Source organism: Balaenoptera physalus (genome assembly GCF_965194825.1).
Source record: "Balaenoptera physalus genome assembly, chromosome: 16".
Classification (NCBI taxonomy): Eukaryota; Metazoa; Chordata; class Mammalia; order Artiodactyla; family Balaenopteridae; genus Balaenoptera; species Balaenoptera physalus.
In genome coordinates this window covers 83,149,880-83,170,206 of record NC_138898.1, presented here as the reverse complement: position 1 = coordinate 83,170,206, position 20,327 = coordinate 83,149,880, and the positions used below count along the sequence as shown (strand labels likewise).

Sequence of the window (20,327 nt, the reverse complement as noted above, 5' to 3'; positions counted from 1 at the left end):
ACCCACTCCAGGTACAGGGCAGGGGACACACAGCTGGTACTCGGGCAGGACCACACAGATGGGGAAAGGCCAGTGGGTGCAAGGGCAGAGGCTGCCCCGGCTGCCGGCTCGGGGCTGAGGACTCACGTGGGCAGGTCATATCGGTTACCCACGTGGGGCAGGGAGATGCACCTGCTGAGTGCCGGGGGCAGGACACAGAGCAGGGCGTGAGCTGCGTGACACGGCTGGTGTCCTCTGGCTGCCCGCACGAGCAGGGCCACAGCTGCCTGCCCACGGCTCAGCCACCCGGTGGTGCACCCAGCGCAGACTCCCTTGGCTGTGGGCACGGCCCTGGGACCCACGTCTGCAGACAGGACTGCGTGCCTCAGCAGAGGCCCCACTCCTGCCGCCAGCCGAGACCCCTCCTCACAGCCCTTCCACAGGAATGCGTGACTTTGAATGGAGACTATGTCATCCAAGAAACATTCCATGTTTTCCTTGGTGTGTGCTCTGGGAACGTGGCAAGAACGGCTGTCCACACTGCCGTCCACATACTTGGGCAGCTGCCGGAAAGCTGGGCTGCCCGGGGCCAGCTCTGTCCTCAGTCCCGAGAGGATGGGCCCCTGAGAGGCCACCCCTACCCTGCACCTGCCTGGAGACCAGGTGGGAATATCCCCGGGGCTGGGATCTGGGTCCGGGGGAGGAAGGGGAGTTGGCAGGGAACGGAGGTCTACCGCCCCCCACCCAGGCCCTGGGCCCTGCTGGCCAAGCACTGTCTTTGAGTCTGGGAGACAGAAACGTGGATGCCAGTTCCCTTACTGCCACAACCATGTGACTTTGGGCAAGCCACACCCCTCTCTGAGCCTCAGTCTTACCCTCCAGACAGTGGGCTCCCTCAAGGCCCTCTCAACTCTGAGGGGTCTGAAGTTAGAACCTGGGTCTTGGCCTGAACAGCTCACACCAAGAGGATAGAAAGGGGGTCACTAGAACCCCCACACCCCACGACAGCAGGGACATACCAGCCTTCGGTCCTGCGGGCATCCTACCTGCAGAAGCATCCCTCCCTCTTCCTGCTTTGAGCACAGAGGCCAGCCAGCCACAGGGTCCTCGAGACTCGCACTGGTCCCTGACCTTGTGCTGAGAGTGACAAAGCAAAGGGGGGGGGGTGGTGACAGGGGGCGTGCTGTCTGCCTTCCTCCCCTCTCGGATGGAGAACCCAGGCCCAGCCCTCAGGTGGCTCTGAAACATCTCTGGGGTAGGTACACTACCCTGGGGAACCCAAGGTGGCAGGAGAAAGTGTCAGGGACCCAGAAGTCCTCCAGCAGCCAGCCTTTCCCTCCCTCGCCCCCGCCTTCCCTCAGAAAGGCCTCCCACTGAGGCAGCGGGTCTAGCGGGTCGCTGGGCCCAGAGCGTGAGGTTGGCTGGCACGGAGCAGCCGCCTGCCAGCGAGTCCTGAACGTGCCAGCGATGGGGCCTGCGGCAGAGATGTGCACCTGGACCCCAGCCCATAGCCCCAGGCCCGTCACCGGCTCTGCTGGGGTTAACAGCGGAGCGCCAGCCCCTTCTGCTTTCAATTCGGATGTGGTGGACAGAGCTTAAGGATTTTCACGTTTCCTTAAACATTTCTGAGCTGGGGCCCAGAGCAGGGACTGAGGACAGAGACTTCAGGGAGAAGCGATAGGCACTACCTGTCCCCTCCTGGAAGGCCACATCAGCACAGCAGGCCTGATGTTGTCCTGGCCCACGGGCTCACAGGGCCCTGGGCTCCCATGGGTGATGGACGAGGAAGCTGAGGCCCGCAGGGCACAGGCACGGAGCCCGGGGCATCTGCCCCCTCAGCCTTTGGCTGAACAGCCTCTGAGGTGGCAGCTCTAAAGCGGAGTATCTTCTGGGACCCAGAGACCCAGGTTGGAAAGGCCTCTCCATCTGAACTGGGCCTCAGGCCCTTGCATGGGGGGTACAGGTATATGTCCACGTGAGGGGTGTCAAGGCTATGCCCTAGGAGGCCTGGCCCTCTCTGACTGGCGTTCTGATTTGGGGGATTCTGGGTGTGTAAAATGACCTTTCCAGGCCGAGTGACCAGCCCTGCCGCTCAGGGCCTCAGCTGGGACCCCTGGAACTGAGAACCAGGCCTAGGTCAACCTTTGGATCCCTTTACCTGCCAGGCCTGTCCTCCCTGCCTGCCCCCTGCCCAGCTGGCGTTTGCCTTGGCGTGCCTCTCACCAGCCCCAGGGAGGCCCAAGCGCCTGGAGTTCGGTCACATCCGGCCCAGCCGTCTAAACAGGCCTGAGGCCCCAGAGCCCGCCGGGCCCAAGGGGAGCCCAAAATAACATCTGAGTCAGCGTCCCTGCAGACGCCCCCACCCACCTGGGCCCACAGGGAGGCGGCCCAGACAGGGGACTGAGCCAGGTCAAGCGGCCACCTGCTCCAGTGGGGACCCAGCCAGTGACAGGCACAGCCCAGAGGACAGCAAGACCATTAGGGTCAGGAGGGAGAGGCCTGGGAGTAGAAGGGAGAGGGGGCCCTGCCCTGGGGCTCCTGCCTGAGGGAGACAGAGCGTCTGCAGAGGATGGCAGTCCAGTGTGGTCACGGTCCCAGAAGAGGGAGAAGTAGGGGGCTGAGGAAACAGAAGGGAGCCCTCAACCCAGCCTAGGGTCAGAGAAGGCTCCCAGAGGCAAGCAAGCCCTGAGGGATGAGTTGGATCTGGACAGGACAGGAAGGGGGGAAACACACTGCAGACAGGGGGGTAAAATGATCAGAAGCCCCGGGCACTTGGGGACTCATCCCAGAGCAAGTGGGGTACCTCCACCCCTCAGCAGGCAGACGCAGGCCCCCCAGGAAAACTCCTGCCCCGGCCCTCTAACCAGAATCTGCCCCTCACACCATGACCCAGCAGGCGCGGCAGGGCCGTCGATCCCACACTATCCCGGCCGAGCACAAAGGTGGCCCCAGCAGAAGGGACTGTCTGCCCTGAGCCGCCCACATCCTCCTACTCCTTCCTGCAGCTGGGCCCCAACCCCAGGAGACTTAGAAGAGGTGAGATCCCAAGTCCGGGGTAGGGTCCAGCCTGGGATTGGGGACAGGAGCTAGGCATTGTCATCCAGGGTCCAGCCTGGCGAGGGGTCAGGCCTCAGCCCGGGCTGGAGGAGAGAGGCTCCAGGTTGTGAGACCCGGGCCTGTTGGGGGCAGAGGGGCAGGAGACATCTGGCCTTGGCTCCTCTTTGAAGGTGGTTCCCGAGCAAGCCGGTCTAGGGGGTACTCTGTCCCCATGTCCCTGGGAGGGTGGCAGCCGTGAGGTCATCCTGCCCCTCATCTCCAAGCCGGGACAAGAGGCGGATACCTGAGTCCCCGCTGGCCTGCAGCTTAATCCCCCAGCTTTCCTGAGAACAGCTCTGCTGTTCTTGGCCAAGGGCCTCCGCTGAGCCTGGCACAGCCCTGGCTTGGCCCTCACCAGCGAGTGAGGGCTTGGCGGGGGCCCAGCCAGGGCGGAGCACATGATGAAAGCACAGAACACGGGGCCCGGGCGGGCGGCGGGGGCCCAGCTGGGCTCCAGTCAGCAGCTCCGCCGCAGGGTTGGGTCTCACCTCCTGGGACCCCTGTCGTCCGGTGGAGGCTGCAGTGGTCATTTCCCAGCTTACCTGGTGCAGAAGACAGACAGACCCTGTTCCTTCATGCCTCTGAAACAAATTAGAGGGAAGGAACCAGAAGATGGAGAGCAAAACCCTGATCTTCCCTTCCTCCCTCCCTCCTGTAACTGGCCTTGATTGCAGCTCTACCATGTTCCCAGCTCAGTGCCAAACTCTGCGTGGGGGGCACAGAGATGAATCTGCTACAGAGCCCCGAGGGCCGGACCACGCCCCTCCTCACTGCCCCAGTTTCTTGGAATAGCCCTGAGCCAGGGATCTGAGCGGGGCTTGGGGCAGCGCTCCAGCGAACATTTGCTGAACAGCTACCCAATGCCTGACATGTGCAATGCGCTCCTTGACGTCTCACCACCACCCTCTCTAATAGATGGGGACACTGAGGCTCCGGATGCTAACCTGCCCAAGGTCAAATAGTTCAAAGTGGGATAATGGGAACTTGAACCTGAGATATGTGAGCCCAGAACCTTGTGGGGCAGAGAATGTGTGTCTATGCATACATTTATATATATGTCCCCGTGTGTGTCTGTGTGTCCCTCTGTGTGTGTGTGTGTCCTTTTGTTGTGTGTGTGTCTGCGTACATGTCTAGGTGTGTGTGTGTACATCTGCGGAAGAGTGGAGAGCCCTGAGGCTGGCTCAGAGGGAGAAAGGTGGTCCAGCAGGGAAGGACTAGGGGATTTGTCATAGAATGGTGCCCAGGCAGTCCCTGAGGACCATTTTAGAAACCCCAAAGTCCCCCTGGTCCATTTTGTTAGCAATTTCACATCGTTTTGTTACAGGTCTTGTCTGTGGCTCACTTTCCTGAAAGTTATCTGGAGAGAAGCACTTCAACCGTGGAACCCCAGATATCCACCAAGTTCCATTTAAAAAAAAATTGTACTGTAATCCCACCCTGGGGACTGGGGCTGGAGGGTGAAAGAGTGAGCAATTGTGGGCTCGCTGGATGGCAGATGACCATCACATGAGACCCCTGATTCATTGATTCTGTATGTTGAATATTGGCATCAAGGAAATCATGGAACTAGGGATATACCAGACTAAGGCTTATTCGTCATTATATCCTCAATGCCCAGTACAGGGCCTGAAATATAGTAGGTGCTCAATCAATATTTGCTAAATAAATGAGTAAAGGCCTCTTTGCTGAATGGATAATACCTGAGCTTCCAAACCATCTCTATTAATTAAGAGTTCAGTGCCCCTGAATGAGTCATTTGAACTCTACTTTTGACTAATCCTAGTTAGAGCCTTAGACTAGATCAGAGGCATTAAAGACACAACATGTAGGGCACAGCTCCCTTCTCTCGCTCCCAGGCAGATGTTACCAAGCAAATGTATGATTCTCACCTGCTGAAACTGGATAGCCTCAGAATCCTTTTTAACATCATTTCAGGCAGCCATTGCCTGTCAAATGCGGTTGGCGATGGAACCTATTTGCTATCCTGGGACAGGACAAGCTCCTCCAGCCCATAAATCTATGAACAAGTGGAGAGAAGCTTCTGGGAAAGCCCAGGCTGTGGGGTGGGTTTAGGGAAGAGTAAGGAAGAATCAGGTAAGGAGGCTCCTCCCTGGAGATTCCTTATCCCAGTCTGGGGACTCCCAGAGTTGTAGAAACTGGTGAGCTTATCACATACCAGGTAGAAATAGACATGCACATGGAGAGGGGATGGGGGACCCCACTTGCTGCCTGAATCCTGACAGAAGTTGGAAGCAGCCTTCAGCCTGAAAACCACAGGCAGCTCAGAGCTTTTATTAAATCCAGGGCCTGGGGGAAGGGCAGGGACTAGTGAAAAAGGCAGTGCAGCCGGCAATTCAGGAGGGAAGGAGTTCTCCCAAGTGCTGGGGCCACCAAGCTTGGGGAGGGATTGGGTGGGCAGGGTGAGGCCTGGCCCTGCTGAGATTTAAAATGCTCTGTGTCCAAGTAGATCAGAGACCTAAAAGTGAAAGGTAAAAGTATAAAGTTTCTAAAAGAAAACATAGGAGAATATCTTTAAGACTTTTGAGTAGGCAAAGATTTCTTAAACAGGACAGCAAAAGCACTGACCACTAGAGAAAAGATTGATAAATGTGCTTTCACTAAAATCAAGGACTTCTGTTCATCAAAAGACAACATTAAAAGAAAGGCAAGCCACAGAATGGGAGAAGATCTTTCTAATACATATAACTAACCACAGAACTGTATCACCATATATAAAGAATTCCTACAAATCAATAGGAAAATATCAAACAACTCAATTTTAAAAAGTGAACAGAAGTCTTGAATAGGCACTTCACAAGCAAGGATATTCAAAGGCCCAAGAGTCATATGATAAAGTGCTCACCATCATTACTCATCAGGGAGATGAAAGTTAAAACCATAATGAGATACCCCTTTACACACACCAGAATGGCTAAAATTTAAAGACTGACAATTCTAAGTGTTGACAGGATGAGGAGCAACTGGAATTCTCCTAGACTGCTGGTAGGAATGTAAAATGGTACTACTTTAAAAAATTGTCCAGAAGTTCTTCAAATAATTAAACATATACTTACTACAGAAGCCGGCAATTCCACTCCTGGCTCCATACCCATGAGAAATGAGCACATATTTCTACAGAAGATGGGGATGTTCCTAGCAGCATTATTCATAATACCAAAAAAATGGAAACAACCTGAAAGTACATTAACATTACAATAGGTGAATACACTGTGGTATATTTCTCAAATGGAATACTACATAGCAATGAAAAAGAATGAGCCCTAGCTATACACAACAACAAGGATAAATCTCATAGTCACAATATGAGCAAAAGAAACCAAATGCAACAAAGTACACACTGTGGGATTCCATTTATATGAAGTTTGTATTAGCTTCCTGAGACTGCCGTAATAAATTACCACACACTTGGTACGAAAACAACAGAAATTTATTCTCTCACAATTCTGGAGGCTAGAAGTCCAACCTCAAGGTGTTGAGAGGGTCATGCTCCTTCTGAAGGCTCTAGGGAAGAATGCTTCCATGCCTCTTTCTAGTTTCTGATGGTTGACAGCCATCCTTGGAGTTCCTTGGCTTGTAGGTGATTCATTCCGATCTCTGCCTCCGTCTTCACATGGCCATCTTCTCCCCGTGGGTCTCTGTGTCCCTGCATCTTCACGTGACCTTCTTATGAAGACACTGGTCATTGGATGTAGGACCCACCCTAATCCAATAGGACTTCATCTTAATTTGATTACATCTGCAAAGACTCTATTACCAAATAAGGTCATGCTCACAGGTACCAGGGATTAGGGCTTGAACATATCTTTTGGGGGACACACTTCAGCCCACTGCAAAGTTCAAGAACAGGCAAAACTAATCTGTGGTGAGAGACATCAGCCAAGTGGTTATCTCTAGCGGGTACTGACTGGGAAGGGACACAGAGGAAGCTGCTGGGCTGGAAGTGTTCTACATGTTGATGTGGGTGGTGGTGACATGGGTATGTACCCAAGCTACCCACCTACCCTCTGTGCACTTGACTCTGTATGTGTCATTCTCACTTTAAAATGCCTTTGTGGAGCTGAATTAACTGTTGGGTGAGTGAGCAGATATCATTATGTAGGTTAGTATGACAACACACACACACACACATGCACACACAACGCTACACAATCACAGACAGGCAGACACAGACACACATACTGACCCACTCATCCTCACTGATACCTCCCCCAAGGCCTCAGTCTCCTCGTCTGTCATCAGCAGGGGTTGGCAGGAGTGTGGAGCCCAAGGCGGAGGGGGATTCTTCTCCCCCAGAGCTGAAAGCCAAAACCCATTCTGGGGGTCACGGAGACCACCCCACCAGGCATCATTCTGGGGCCTGGAAGGTGAGTTCAGGCAGCCAGGTCTGCTCAGGATAAACAACTTAATGCAAACCCAGGGACCTGAGAGCCTCAGGTCCTGTAGGAGTAAACCCCTGAGAGGCAGAGAAAGATGCCGGCAGGAACATGTAGAAACCAGCAGGAGAAAGAGCGAGACACACGGAGAAAGAGGCGGAGACACACCGAGAGAGTGAGACAGAGACACAGAAGGAGCGGGATGGAGAGAAGGGGACATTCGTCCATTCACTTCTTTCCCACCCAGCCACCCCCAGCACGTGTTCTGGGCCAGGCCATGATGGGTGCTGGGGACACAGAGGGCAAAACATAGCACTGCCCACAAGGAGCTCCTGGCTGTGAAATAGAGACTCCAGCTGACCGAAGGGAGTGGGGAAGGCTTTAGGGCAGGTCTGCCTCCTTCTTTTCCCAAGGGAGTTTGTGTCCCATCCCCGTCCCTCCACCCCTTCTTCAAGAGTCCAGAGAGGGGACGGAGCCCAGAGAGCAGTGGAAGTGATGGGACAGCTTGGAGAGGGCCACAGACTCAGCAGGGATGGACCCCCACTGCAAAGGGCCAGCTCCAGGAGATGTGTCTCAGCCCCCTCTGCATCTCCACTCTTCTTCCTCCCCACTTCCTCCCAGGCCTGCTCCGTCTAAGGACAGGGGCCAGGGACAGATGCTGGGCTTGAAATAAGGTTCAAAGCCCAACTGCTATTATTGGCTTTGGGACCTTGGGTGAGTCACTTAATTTCTCTGGCCTTCAGTTTAGTCATTTGAAAAATGGGAAGAGAATGTTTTAAAATATAAGCTTTGTTATTATTCAGTTATGGTGAGGCCAACAGATCAGGAGACCACTGCCATTGAAGAGGTAGTTTGAAATGGATGGCTAATGGGAAGCAGCTGCATAGCACCGGGAGATCAACTCGATGCTTTGTGATGACCTAGAGGGGTGGGAAAGGGAGGGTGGGAGGGAGGTTCAAGAGGGAGGGGATATGGGGATATATGTATACATATAGCTGATTCACTTTGTTGTACAGCAGACACTAACACAACACTGTAAAGCAATTATACTCCAATGAAGATATAAAAAAAAAAAAAGAAAGAAAATGTTGTTTGTAATACTCAGAGATCCCAAGAGAAGAAGACATGCCATTCAGGGCCACACAGGGAAGCAGCAGGGCCGGTCAGTGGGCAGAGGGAGGGGGACACATGAGCAATAGCCTTTGTTGTGGTTTTTGTGGGAAGGAAGAGGGGAGGCAGGGTGAGCAGGGTTAGGGTTGGCTACTTTGAATAATTTCAGCAGGCTCTGGGGCATAGGACTGTCCCTGGTTGTCTGATACCTGGCGTGGGGTGATGAGGGTCGGTGGGTAGTAGCCCTGAGTGTGAAAGCTCCATAAGGGAGGTGGTTGAGGTGTGAACTCTGGATTGGTTGGTTTATATATGAAAGGCCCTCTCCCAGGCAACTTGTTTATTACCTCTAGAAATTGGCTAACCCTGGGAGGGGTGGTCCCTCCAGACTCAGCAAGGTCCCAAGATGGCAGAGCATCAAAAATACAGAATAGAAAGATGTGATTAATACAGGGAAATAACAGCAGCTCCTCATTCATTTGGAGATTAAATGAGTTACTGTTGTTGAAGCTCCCAGCATAGTGCCTGACAGGTGACAGGAACACAGTACAGGCTGGAATCCAAAGCCACATTCCTCCTCCTCTGAGAAGCCTTCCCGAGCTGACCACACCTGGCATCTCTTCTGCTTGATGGCCCCCAGTTCCCCATTAGTGCCATCAGATTTTTTTTTTCTATACCAGTGAATTCTACACACACATGTTTCTGGGGGACCAGGGTTCTCACCAGTCTGGGTTGATGGGGAAAGAGTGGGCAGCTCAGCCTGAATCCAAGGATATTTTAAAAGAAATGGATGAGAAGAATCATACACCCGCCTGGATACTCGACCATCTGGTAACACAGTGTGACCAGGAAAGACCCTTTGGAGAAGTCAGTACAGGGGAGGGGACTTCCCTCCTATATGGGACATTTTGAATGTTGTGTCAGGAGGTACACACACTTTCTCAAACCCAGGCAAGAATCAGAACCAGAAGTTCTGCTCTCAGGAGAGGGTGCAATGAACATGTTGATGCAGTGAGCATCTGGAGGGCTTAGTTCCAGAATGTTCCTTCACTGTACTTGGGGCCTGGGAGGAAGAAGGTGGCCCCCTCGCTGGCTCCCACAAGTCCTTTGTTATGGACTGATTTGTGTCCCCAACCCCAAAGTCTTATGATGAAGCTCTGATCCCCAGGACCTCAGAAGGTGACTGTATTTGGAGACAGGGTCTTTAAAGAGGTAATTAAGTTAAAATGAGGTCATTAGGGTGGGCCCTAATCCAGTATGACTGGTGTCCTTATATGAAGAGGAGATTAGGACACAGACACACAGAGGAAAGACCACGCGAGGACACAGGGAGAAGACGGCCTACAAACCAAGGAAAGAGGAAAAACCAACTCTGCCCACACCTTGATCATGGACTTCCAGCCTCCAGAAATGTGAGAAAATAAATCCCTTTTGTTGAAGTCATCTGGCCTGTGGTACTTTGTCAGGGTAGCCTGAGAAAACCCATACACCCTCTAGAAACCTCTGGTGGCTCTGCCTTCTTTCCAGAAGCAGAAGCTGTGGTTGGGAGGCAGGTGACCCTTTTTGCAGAGGACTCTCATGGTCAAGGTTAGGCCAGTGGTTCTCACACTTGAATGTGCATCAGCATCACCTTGTGGGCTTGGTAAAGCTCAGATCACTGGTCCCACCCACAGAGTTTCTGAGTCGGTAGATCTGGGGTGGGGCCTGAGAATCTGCATTTCTAACAAGTTTGTTCTCATGTGGTGCTCATGTGGTGCTGCTGGTTCAGGGACCACACTTTGTTCTTGTTTTTGTTTTTTAATTTATCTATCTATCTATCTATCTACCTATCTATCCGGCTGCGCCGTGTCTTATTTGCAGCATGCGGGATCTTTTAGTTGCGGCGTGCGAACTCCTAGTTGCGGCATGTGGGATCTAGTTCCCCGACCAGGGATTGAACCCGGGCCCCTGCCTTGGGAGCGCAGAGTCTTCTCCACTGGACCACCAGGGAAGCCCCAGGGACCACACTTTGAGAACCAATGATTATGATGCTCATTAAACTCTGAGAACCCCTGGCCTGACAGCCGGAGTCCCCTGTGGGAGGGTCACTTTTCGAGATGGGCCGTTTAGCCCAGTGTTTCTCGAAGTCTGCTGTGCATTGGAAACACCTGAGAGGTTTTAAAAATACCAACACCTGCACCCTCCCCCAGAGATTCCAGTCTGGGGTACAGCCTGGGCAGTGGAATTTAGAAACTCCCAGGGTTCTAATGCGCGGCCAGGGTTGAGAAGCACTGCTCCAGTCTACACGCCCATTGTTCTGCACCCCCTGCACCCTCAGGCCCAGAGCAGGGAGAAGTCACCCAGGATCACACAGCGATTGGGGCAGGTCAGAGAGTGGAATGCCAGTCTCCTGGGGACCCTGCCTTCCCACCAGAGTGGTGGCTTTCATGATTTTTCAAGCCCCAGAAGCCTTTCTTCAAATGAAATGTTACTCAGAACCTTAGTATATAAACCAAACACAACTAGGTCTGCCTTGGTTGGTACCAGCTGGGTGGGGCCTGGAGCCCTGCCCCCCCCAACCCCCAGCAGCCCCACCTCTGTCCTCAGGGTTCTGAAGAGCGCACCCTAAGATCGCTGAGCTCTGCAAGATGTCCTCTTGGGGGCCTCTGGGGAATCTGGAGGGCTTTGGTGCCAGAAGCAGGCATAGCGCCCCCCTGAGAACAATGGTGACCCAAGCTTGGGGGCCAAGACCTCAGGTCTTTTTTAAAAATTTAATTAATTAATTAATTAACTTTTGGCCGCGTTGGGTCTTCGTTGCTGCGTGCAGGCTTTCTCTAGTTGTGGCGAGCGGGGGCTACTCTTCATTGCGGTGCGCAGGCTTCTCATTGCAGTGGCTTCTCTTGTTGGGGAGCACGGGATCTAGGCACACGGGCTTCAGTAGTTGTGGCACGCAGGCTCAGTAGTTGTGGCTCACGGGCTCTAGAGCTCAGGCTCGGTAGCCGTGGCACACGGGCTTAGTTGCTCCGCGGCATGTGGGACTTTCCCGGACCAGGGATCGAACCCGTGTCCCCTGCATTGGCGGGCGGATTCTTAACCACTGTGCCACCAGGGAAGTCCCAAGACCTCAGTTCTTGTCAGCTTAGCAGGAGCCTAACCTGTGGCCAGACAAGGTGGTCAGGGAGGTGTGTAGGAATGGGGGTCTTCCTCCCCACCGTTCACTTGTCTACCCGGACATCCTTCAGCCACATCGTGGGTGCCTCCTTCCCAAGAGCAGGAGGACGGCCCCCAGCGCAGAGCGTGAGGACAATTTGTAAACACTCATGGTAACAGTGTCTCTCAGACTTTCTGACTGACGTGCAGGAAAAAAGTTCATCTTCATCTAGTACTCCCATGCAAACACGTGAAACTCAGACAAAAGATTTAAGACACAAGGCTGATTTGGTCACATGTATTACACTTGCATCTATTCTATTCTCTCATTTTAAAATGCTGTTCCTGACCCACTAAATCAATTTTATACCCCACCAACGGGTCACAGCCTGCAATTTGAAAAGTGCTGGTAGAGCGTGAAAGGCTGAGCAGGAATGGACAGCTTCCTCGCGGAGTCAGTTACTGGTGGCTTGAATCAGGGCAGGGCCAGCTGGGATCTGTGCTTTCGGAAGCTCTCCTCCCCGTGCCCCCACTGCAGGCAAGCAGGCAGGCAGGCGGCCTGTGGGTGCACTGAAGGGTACAGGCCTTGGTCAGAGCTTTCAGCCTTCCTGGTTTTGCAGGTGCCACCCAGAGCGCATCTCCCTTTGAGAGAAGGGTACAGGATGCAGCTCTGGCGTCATCTCCTCCAGGAAGTTTTCCTGATCGCTCCTCTTTCCCGGGATTGCTGGTGCTGGTGTCCTGTGTGTCCCCCACTCCCGAGGCTTGATGCTCAGCCAGAGCAGGCAGCTCAGGAATGTGGAGGACAGAATGAGCGAGGGAGTCGATAACCTAGGCCCAGCAGGAGCCCCTGACCTGGTCTCACCTGCCTCCTACCCTGCGTCCTGGCAGCTGCCCTGGCCGCCCCGTGGGACCCGCCCGGAGCCACAGGGATCAGGCCAGCTGAGGGTTCCGGGCATGGGTGGAGGGGTCTGCCTAGGGCAGGGAGTGGCCAAACGTGGGATGGAGACTGGCAGAGCCCAGGAGGAAGAGAACTCCCTGTCCGGCAGTGTTCCTGGGTCAGGCTCTTGGAAGGGCTTCTGGGCATGGCGGGCTGGGGGAGGTGAGGCCATAAGGGCGATCAGGGCGCGTGCAGGAGCGAGCACCACTGTGAGCCAGGCAGAGGGAGCACGGAGGAGGGCGGGGGGTGCCCGGACAGCTCGGCGCACCAGCTCCCAGAGCCCCGTGGAAACCCCTGGGGGCAGGCAGCTCTGCCCCAGGCCCTACTCTGTGCCCAACCCAGGGAAGAGAAGGCCCTGCTCTCCAGTTGCTGAGCGTACCCCAAAGCTGCGGCCATCACCCCATCAGAGAATGGTGTGGCTGGTGGAGTGAAATACCCCGAAGGCCTCAGCCCCAGGCCACAATGCCTTGGGGTGACCTTGGGCCCGGGGGTGTGCTTCCTCAAGACTCAGTCTCCTCTTCTGGGGAGCAGGATAGTTTATTCGGTCGTGAATACCTGGGTGTGTCAGTCCTGTATCCCTCCCCTCCTGCAGCTCACCAGGCTGCCAGCCAAGGCAGCCTGAAGTCATCTTCTCTTTGAGTCAGAACCCCAGAGGAGCAGGAGGCCCAGAGGAAAGATGTCCTGCTCTGGGATTGGGACAGTCCCCTGTGAGTCCCATGAGTGGATTACCCCTTGCAAGCATCCCCAGAGGCGGCCCACACAGTGTCAGGGTGCACAAAGGCATAGAGGCTCCCACAAGGGAGTGACTGAGACCAGGGCTTAGAGGAGACTCCTGGATTTTGGTTGGGGATGGAGGGTGGAGGCCGAGAGACCCAGTAACTGGGATGGAATTTACTGCCCCCGCCCATGTGACAGGGGCTCCGAGTTAAAACTAAATAGATCTAAAGGAGATAGGAGTGCTCTTTCTGGTGGCCCAAATTTGTGGACAGGGCTCCTAACCCCTGTGTTTATAAACTTGGCTAATAATATCTCTGATTGAAAATGGAGATGTGCTTCGTAAACTGTCAAGTGTGAAAGCAATGAGAGGCGTGTTCTGCACTCCTCTGTCCTGGGTCCCCCGGGGCCGGGTGCACAAAGCACCTGGCTCACAACGTTCTCCCCGGACCGCAGCAGACAGCCCGTGAGGCAACGTGGGAACAGCACGGGGCAGAACGGCCCGTCCGGGACACCCACCCCCCAGCTCGCACGGGCCAAGGACCCAGACTGACGAATGACTCAGACACGCAAACACCCAGGCCTGGGCAGAGGTGGCTGGATCAGAGATGCGTGCCACGGGAGCTGGGACACCCTGGGCCGGCGGTGGAGCTGGCGCTTGTGGGGAGGGGACTTCCCCCTGGGCCTCCCGCTCCCCCAGCCTCAAACGTCTGCTTCAGTTGCCTGAAATGGTTTCACGGACCCCGTCCCACTTTTGAGCACTTGCTGTATACCAGACTCTTACGGACACGAGTCATCTGTCTTAAAGGCTTGTGAAGACCCCTGTCTCCATAAGAGAAAGTGAGGGCTGCTGAGGGTTAATTACTATTAATGTCACCATTATCAGGTATTAATTACTAGGTGATCCGTCCAAGCTCACACACTAATCAGCGTTAATCCATGTCACAATGATGACCACTGGCCCCTTTGCACCCCCAGCCTGCTCCCGGCACCCCAGCCTGGGGGTTGCAGAAATTCTAGCCCACCTCCCCAACTTCCAAACCCCGCTCTGAGCACAGCCTGTACTTCCCTTGGGCTGATCCCGTGTGATGAAACGAGATGCCATGTGTAGCCCAGATCTGTAGCGTGCTATCTCTTTCAGCTACAGACACTTTACCTCCAGTGAGGTCCCCTGAGGAGGGCCCAGTCGCCTCTGGGGAGGCCGAGCTGCAGAAGACCTTTCTCCTCTCCTGTCTGAAATGTTGGCTCTGGGCCGAGGCTGCCTGGTACCCCTCAGTAGGAGGCCGCCCCCTCTAGCTCGGTCATCCGCACGATGGCCTCTCCCCTGTGGTGTGTGCGCCTCAGGCCTCCCCCCTGCGGGCCCTCAAGGACTTCCCTTCTTCCCTCTGTCTCTCACCCTCATGCCCCATCCCACCTGTAACCTTTCAGTAGCAGGAACCACCCTCGATGTTCCCTCCTCGCTTGTCCCAAGTCGGGCTCATCCCCACCAGACCCCTTGTGGTCTCGCCCTGCACCGTCCACCCTGCAGCCACGGGCCACACGTGCTTACTGAACACTTGAAATGTGACGAATCCAAATCGAGATGTGCTCTGAGTGTAACCTACGCTCCAGTTTTAAGACTTAATGCAAAAAAGAATGCAAAATACATCATGAATAATTTTTTATTCCTGTTATCTGTTCAAGTGATAAACTTTTAGATATATTGGGTTAAATATAGCTTATTATTCACATTAGTTTTGCTTATGTTTTCTTTCGTTTTATGTGGCTACTAGAAAGTTTAAAATCAGAGGAGGGGAAAGCTCGGACTTAATGTCCACAGCTGTGTCTCATGGATGAGAGGGGATGGGCCAGAGGTCCTTCACTCTGCCTTCCTGCTAATTCTCTCTTGGAGCATCTACACTGGAACCTACACTACCCAACCAACATGCATTTCCTTCCCAAATCTCACATGTGTCCATATGAGAAATTCATGTTTCCCCTATTGGTATAACCTGGACCTTATTTCCTGTGGGACCACCTGGAGGGACACTCACCCACACAGAGGTGTAAATGACTGACAACAGTGGCCCCCTCACTGGGAGGGACCCCAGTAGGGGTCCCAGGTCTGGATGACACCCAGCTCTTCCCAGCCTAGCCCAGCAGTGCACGCTTACTCTCTCTGGTCCAAGGTCCCATGCAGACAGCGCATCCAGCATTCAACGGATAAAAGGACCATGTGAAGACAAGGAAGCAAACAGAAACCACATGTCCCAGGATTCTGGAGCTCTGTCCATACCACCAGAACTCTGCCCACATCTCCTGGCGTGCGCATCTGTGTTTGTCATCCCATACTCTTGGACAGCGAGGGAGACAGAAATGGGTCTGTCCTCAAATTGCCTTCAGTGATGGCCAGGCCAGTCAGTGGGGGATAAGATGAAGCACCAAGTTCAACCCAAGAACCCTCAGAGAGGTTCCAGGGGCAGGGATGCTGAGGGGCACAGACCTGGAGGAAGCTGAGACCAGGGAACCTCAGCAACAAAGGTCTAGCACCCAGCCCTCCAGGACAAGTCCAGGCCGCTGGGGAGCAGCTCCACCAGCCAGCAGGAAGGAGGGCAGCAGAGCAGTGGAGTTGGGTCAGGCAAGGCCTTGAAGGCCGTACTCAGAAGTCTGGACTTTATCCGTACTCAGAAGTCTGGACTTTATCTGAGAGGCAACTGAGGGTTTCTGAGCAAAGCAATGACATGCTGAGAGTCTAGTGGAGGCTGGGGTTCTTTTTTTTCTAAACGGCTACACCTGGAGATGCTGGTGGACAGGGATGGCCTGTCAGTGACTCACCTGGATGCCCGGGAACAAGTGGGTGGGTAACGCTTGTCAGTGACAACAAGTAAAGCCAAGCTCCTCCAGCACTTGGTGCGCCAGGCAGTTCGACATTTATAACCTTATTGAATCTGTACAGCTATGCAGGAAGGTGAGCACTGAGCAGCTGAGGACTGTTGCGTTTCTTGAATGAATGAATGTTGGTCTAAACTCTAACCCCCAGTCCTTACATTATGCATTGAATGCATTGGGCTAAATTGCACTGAATAATCAGTCTACTGGGTTTGATTCTGAATTGAGGCCCCCTCTTGAGGTGTACGGAAGCCTTGTCGGATATGAGCTCACGGAGCTCCTGTAATACAGGATGCTAAGGATAAGGGGGAACGCAGCTGGGGGACAGGACACGGGGCCCCGGCCCTGTGGGGAGCGGCCTGGCCCAGCAGCCTCAACTCTATCCCTGCAAGCGCCCCTCCACACCTCTCCTGGATCCCCACAGCAAGCCCTCTCCCGCTGGCATCAGCCTCTCTCCCAGTCCTGGAATTAATAAAGACTCTGAGCAGACTGCGGTTTGAAAGTCTGAAAGCTGGTTCCTGCCCACGTCACTGCTCCGGGAGAAATGGGGCCCAGCTTCTCCCCAGCACCCCCTTCCTCCCCCCTCCCCGGGAGGGGGCAGGCACGCAGATGTACCCCACCCCTCCTCAGGCACAAGTCAGGCCCTGAGCCTCAGACCCGAACCCTGAGCACCGCCCCCCGCACCAACAAGGGCTGGCTTGGGCTCGTAATCTCCATGAGCTACCCCCAGATCACCACCAAATAACACACATAGGAAGTAAGAGCTGTACACTTGCTGTGCACGCACAGCTTCAAGACAGTTCTGCTAGCGTGCATGCCCACCCCCTTCCAAACTCTTGGAGCAGCTGCCGCCTGAGACTAGGGAGAGGAAGGGATGGCCCAGGGTCCCAAGGTGACCCAGCATAGAGCCAAGCCTAATACTTACACACGAGTGGTTCTTGCAGAACTAATGTAGTTACAGTAGCACTATAGGACCAGGACTAGTGTACAGAGCATTTTGGATCTGCAGACACAGTACAGAAATATATGACCACATCTTATCCATCTTTGCAATAACCTCCTAGGCGGGAATATTTATCACCATTTGACAGATGAGGAAGCTGAAGTTCTCTGGAGAGGTTAACCTGCTAGAAAGTGCTAGAACCAGAACTTAGTCCTAGGTCCTACCAAGTCCAGTGCCTGGCCTTTGGCATCTGCACTCCCGGCTGCCCCTGCAGGTCCTGCAGACTGCCTCGGTGCTCCTGGCTGGAGGAGGGGTCCTTTAACCCCTTTCCTCTGACTTGTGGCTGTGTCCTCCTCTCATTCTCCATCTGGGTGCAGGGAAAACTCTCAGAACTCGTGGCCTCGACTTTTCCCCCTCACAAGCTGTGATGAGGGCAGGTACCAGTTTCCCTCTCCTATCCTCTGGCTCCCAAATTTCTTCCCCACTTGGGTGAGGCGGCGTGACCCCCTTGTTTCCCACCCCACCCCATCCCCAAAATCCCCAGGGTCCCCATACTGCACAGTCAGGCGGGAACAGCCCGAGTCCTTCTGGAAATGCTGGTCCTTGCTGTTTTAGCTCAGGGCCTCCCCCTCCTGGCCACCAAAGGAATGTCAGCCCGGGGTGTTCTTCTGGGGCAGGGAGAGAACCGGCAGTCTGGGGGCTCCTGAGTCTGGTCTGGGTTCTAGGGATGCTCAGCATTGGGACAGGTGGGGGCCAAGTGATAAAGGGGGGCTGGGCCACCTATCAGTCTGGATGCGCTCCCCAGCCCCCTGGTTCTCTGCAGGGCACCTGGGGATCCAGCCTGACCTTCACCACTCCACAGGCCTGCATGGGCTGCACCTCGATCCATGACAGATGGAACCCCTGTGATGTGTCAGAGTCTCCCACATGTCCCCAGATGTCCCGGGGAATGACACCAACAGAGTCTTAACTCCCAGGCTATTCTGCCTGCAGCCCCTTGGCCTCTGCAGACATGGATCCCAGACTGACCCATCACACCCTCCACAGCTTCAGGCAGGAGGCTGTGACCTTAGCCCACAAAGAATGGAGCCCTGCAGTGGCTCAGGGTCCCCCTTCCTTTCCCCAGGTGCCCCACGGGGTGGCGCCAACATGATCTCACCTTCCCAGCCATTCTGCCCACAGGCCCTCGACCTCTACGGATACTGGCCTGGGCTCTGGACCCCAGATCCACCAACACCCCCGTCCCCAGCTTTGGGCAGGGCTGTCTCTTGCCAGGTCTGGGAGTGCTGAAGGAGTCTGGAAGGCTGGGGTGAGGGCAGAGGCACGGGACAGCTGGCCTGTCTCCCCACACTGGGCCCGGGGCCCAGCCGCAGGGGCGGGGGCCTGGCCACTCAGGCCTTGGCTGGGGCCGGATCTTTGGCCGGCCTGCAGGGCCCTCCCTCCCGCTTCCTCTCCCGAGGGCTGTCCTGGCAGGGGCCCCCCTCGCACTTTCTGGCGGGGAACGGGGCCAGCAGTGAAAGAACAGCCACAGAGGGAAAGCAGGAGAGAGATGGGGGAAACTGTGTGTGTGTGTGTGTGCGTGTGCGTGTGTGTGTGTGTGTGCACACGCGTGTGTTTTAAGGAAAAAAGCCCACAGTCCAGTCCAGTCAGACCCAGCCTGGGAGGCTTGTGAGCCGGCCTTTCGTAATTGCCCCCTCCCCGCGGCCCCCTCCCCGAGGCCTCCCCCTTCTCCCGCCCTCCCGCCCGCCCTCTCTCCCTCCCTCTTTCCCTCGCAGCCCGACAAGGCAGCAATTACGCTTTGGGGATAAAACGAGGCGCAGAGAGCGGGCTGGGGCATTTCTCCCCGAGATGGCGGGTCTGACGGCGGCAGCCCTGCGGCCCGGAGCCCTCCTGCTCCTGCTGTGCATTCTCCACCCCTCGCAGCCTGGAGGTAGGCCTCACCCTGCTCCCTGACGTGCCCGCAGCCCTCGGGCCTCCCGCTCAGGTGGCTGGACCGACGGACGGACGAGAGGGCGCTCTTCACCCCCAGCATCCTCCAGGAGGCCCTCAGCCACTGGATCCTTGGAACTGCCCCTCCCGGCAGCCAGCCGCGCTGAGCAGAAACCTGTCACACAATCGCCCCACGACTCAGGGTGGTCCCAAACCAGCACCGGCTTCTGCTGCCCCAAGAGGGCTGATGGGCCCTGCTCTGTCCTGGGGGATCTCCCGGTATGGGGGTCGCCAGCATGCTGGGGAAGGGCTGACGAGGTCCCGCCGGGTCTGTGGGCACCGGCAGTTTGCACACCTGTGGACCTGCCGGGTGTGCACGTGTGCCCTGGGGGCAGGGGAGCTGGGCTGGGGGCCAGCTCAGCGGCAGTGAGCTCTCTGACCTCCACAGGTTCCTCATCCCCTGGGAAGTCAGGACCCGCTCGGAGCAAAGTCAGGGTTAAGTTGATTATAGGGTTGCGAGTTGGAAAGCTGCCGCTGTGGTCTGTCCCTGGTGAGGAGGGCTGGGAGCATGTGTGTATGCGTGTGAGTGTGTGTGTGTGAGTGTGTTACACGCTATTGCACAGGTGTGCATGTTGTGTATATGCCCAGATGTGTCACCAAATAGAGGAGGAGTTTTCTGCGAGGGGATGAACGTTCACAGGTTCATCCTTGGACAGGGGTGTGTGTGTGTGTGTGTGTGTGTGTGTGTGGGAGGAGGGGTGTTGTAGGTACGTGAAAGTGCCTGTTAGCATGTGTAAAAGTCTGCCACCCAACAGGCATGTATACGTGGGAGATCTGGTGTCCAGGTGTGTCACTGGGTGTGGTTTGTCACTGTGCATGTGAGTGTGAGTGTGTGTGTGTGTATGTGTGGTATGGAACACAAGCGAGGACAAGGAAGCTGGGGAAGGTATCCGTCTCCTGGCGGAGGGAGAGTGGTGAGGGGCAGGGGCTTGAGTGGACCTCGGGGCACTCCTGGACCACCTGGCATGTTCCCTGCCTTGTGTCCCGAGGGCGCCCCCCCCGGGGGCTGCTAGCACCTTGTGGGACCCTGGGAGTGGCCTACCAGGGGTCCCTGACGGTGCTCCTGGCCACGGGAAAAGAGAGGCGCAGGCAGCCCCACGAGCCTTTGGTCGGGTAGCCTGGGCGGGGTCTGGTTTCCGGGAGAGTCTTCCTCGCCATGAGAACCGGCCCT

At 55.4% G+C, this 20,327-nt stretch overlaps 1 protein-coding gene across 9 annotated transcripts in view; it reads left to right on the top strand.

The window, feature by feature from the left end:
* Nucleotides 1-18,710: 18,710 nt before the first annotated feature.
* ELN (elastin) overlaps nucleotides 18,711-20,327 on the top strand; it is a 32,734-nt gene continuing 31,117 nt past the window's right edge. For 3 of the 9 annotated variants that reach the window (XM_082429786.1, XM_082429784.1, XM_082429783.1), the window contains exon 1: nucleotides 18,711-19,097. In XM_082429786.1, the coding sequence (XP_082285912.1) occupies nucleotides 19,016-19,097 (82 nt within the window). In that variant the 5' untranslated portion in view covers nucleotides 18,711-19,015. The remainder of the gene's footprint in view (nucleotides 19,098-20,327) is intronic. The other 6 variants (XM_082429782.1, XM_082429780.1, XM_082429781.1 and 3 more) reach the window with 3 other exon arrangements.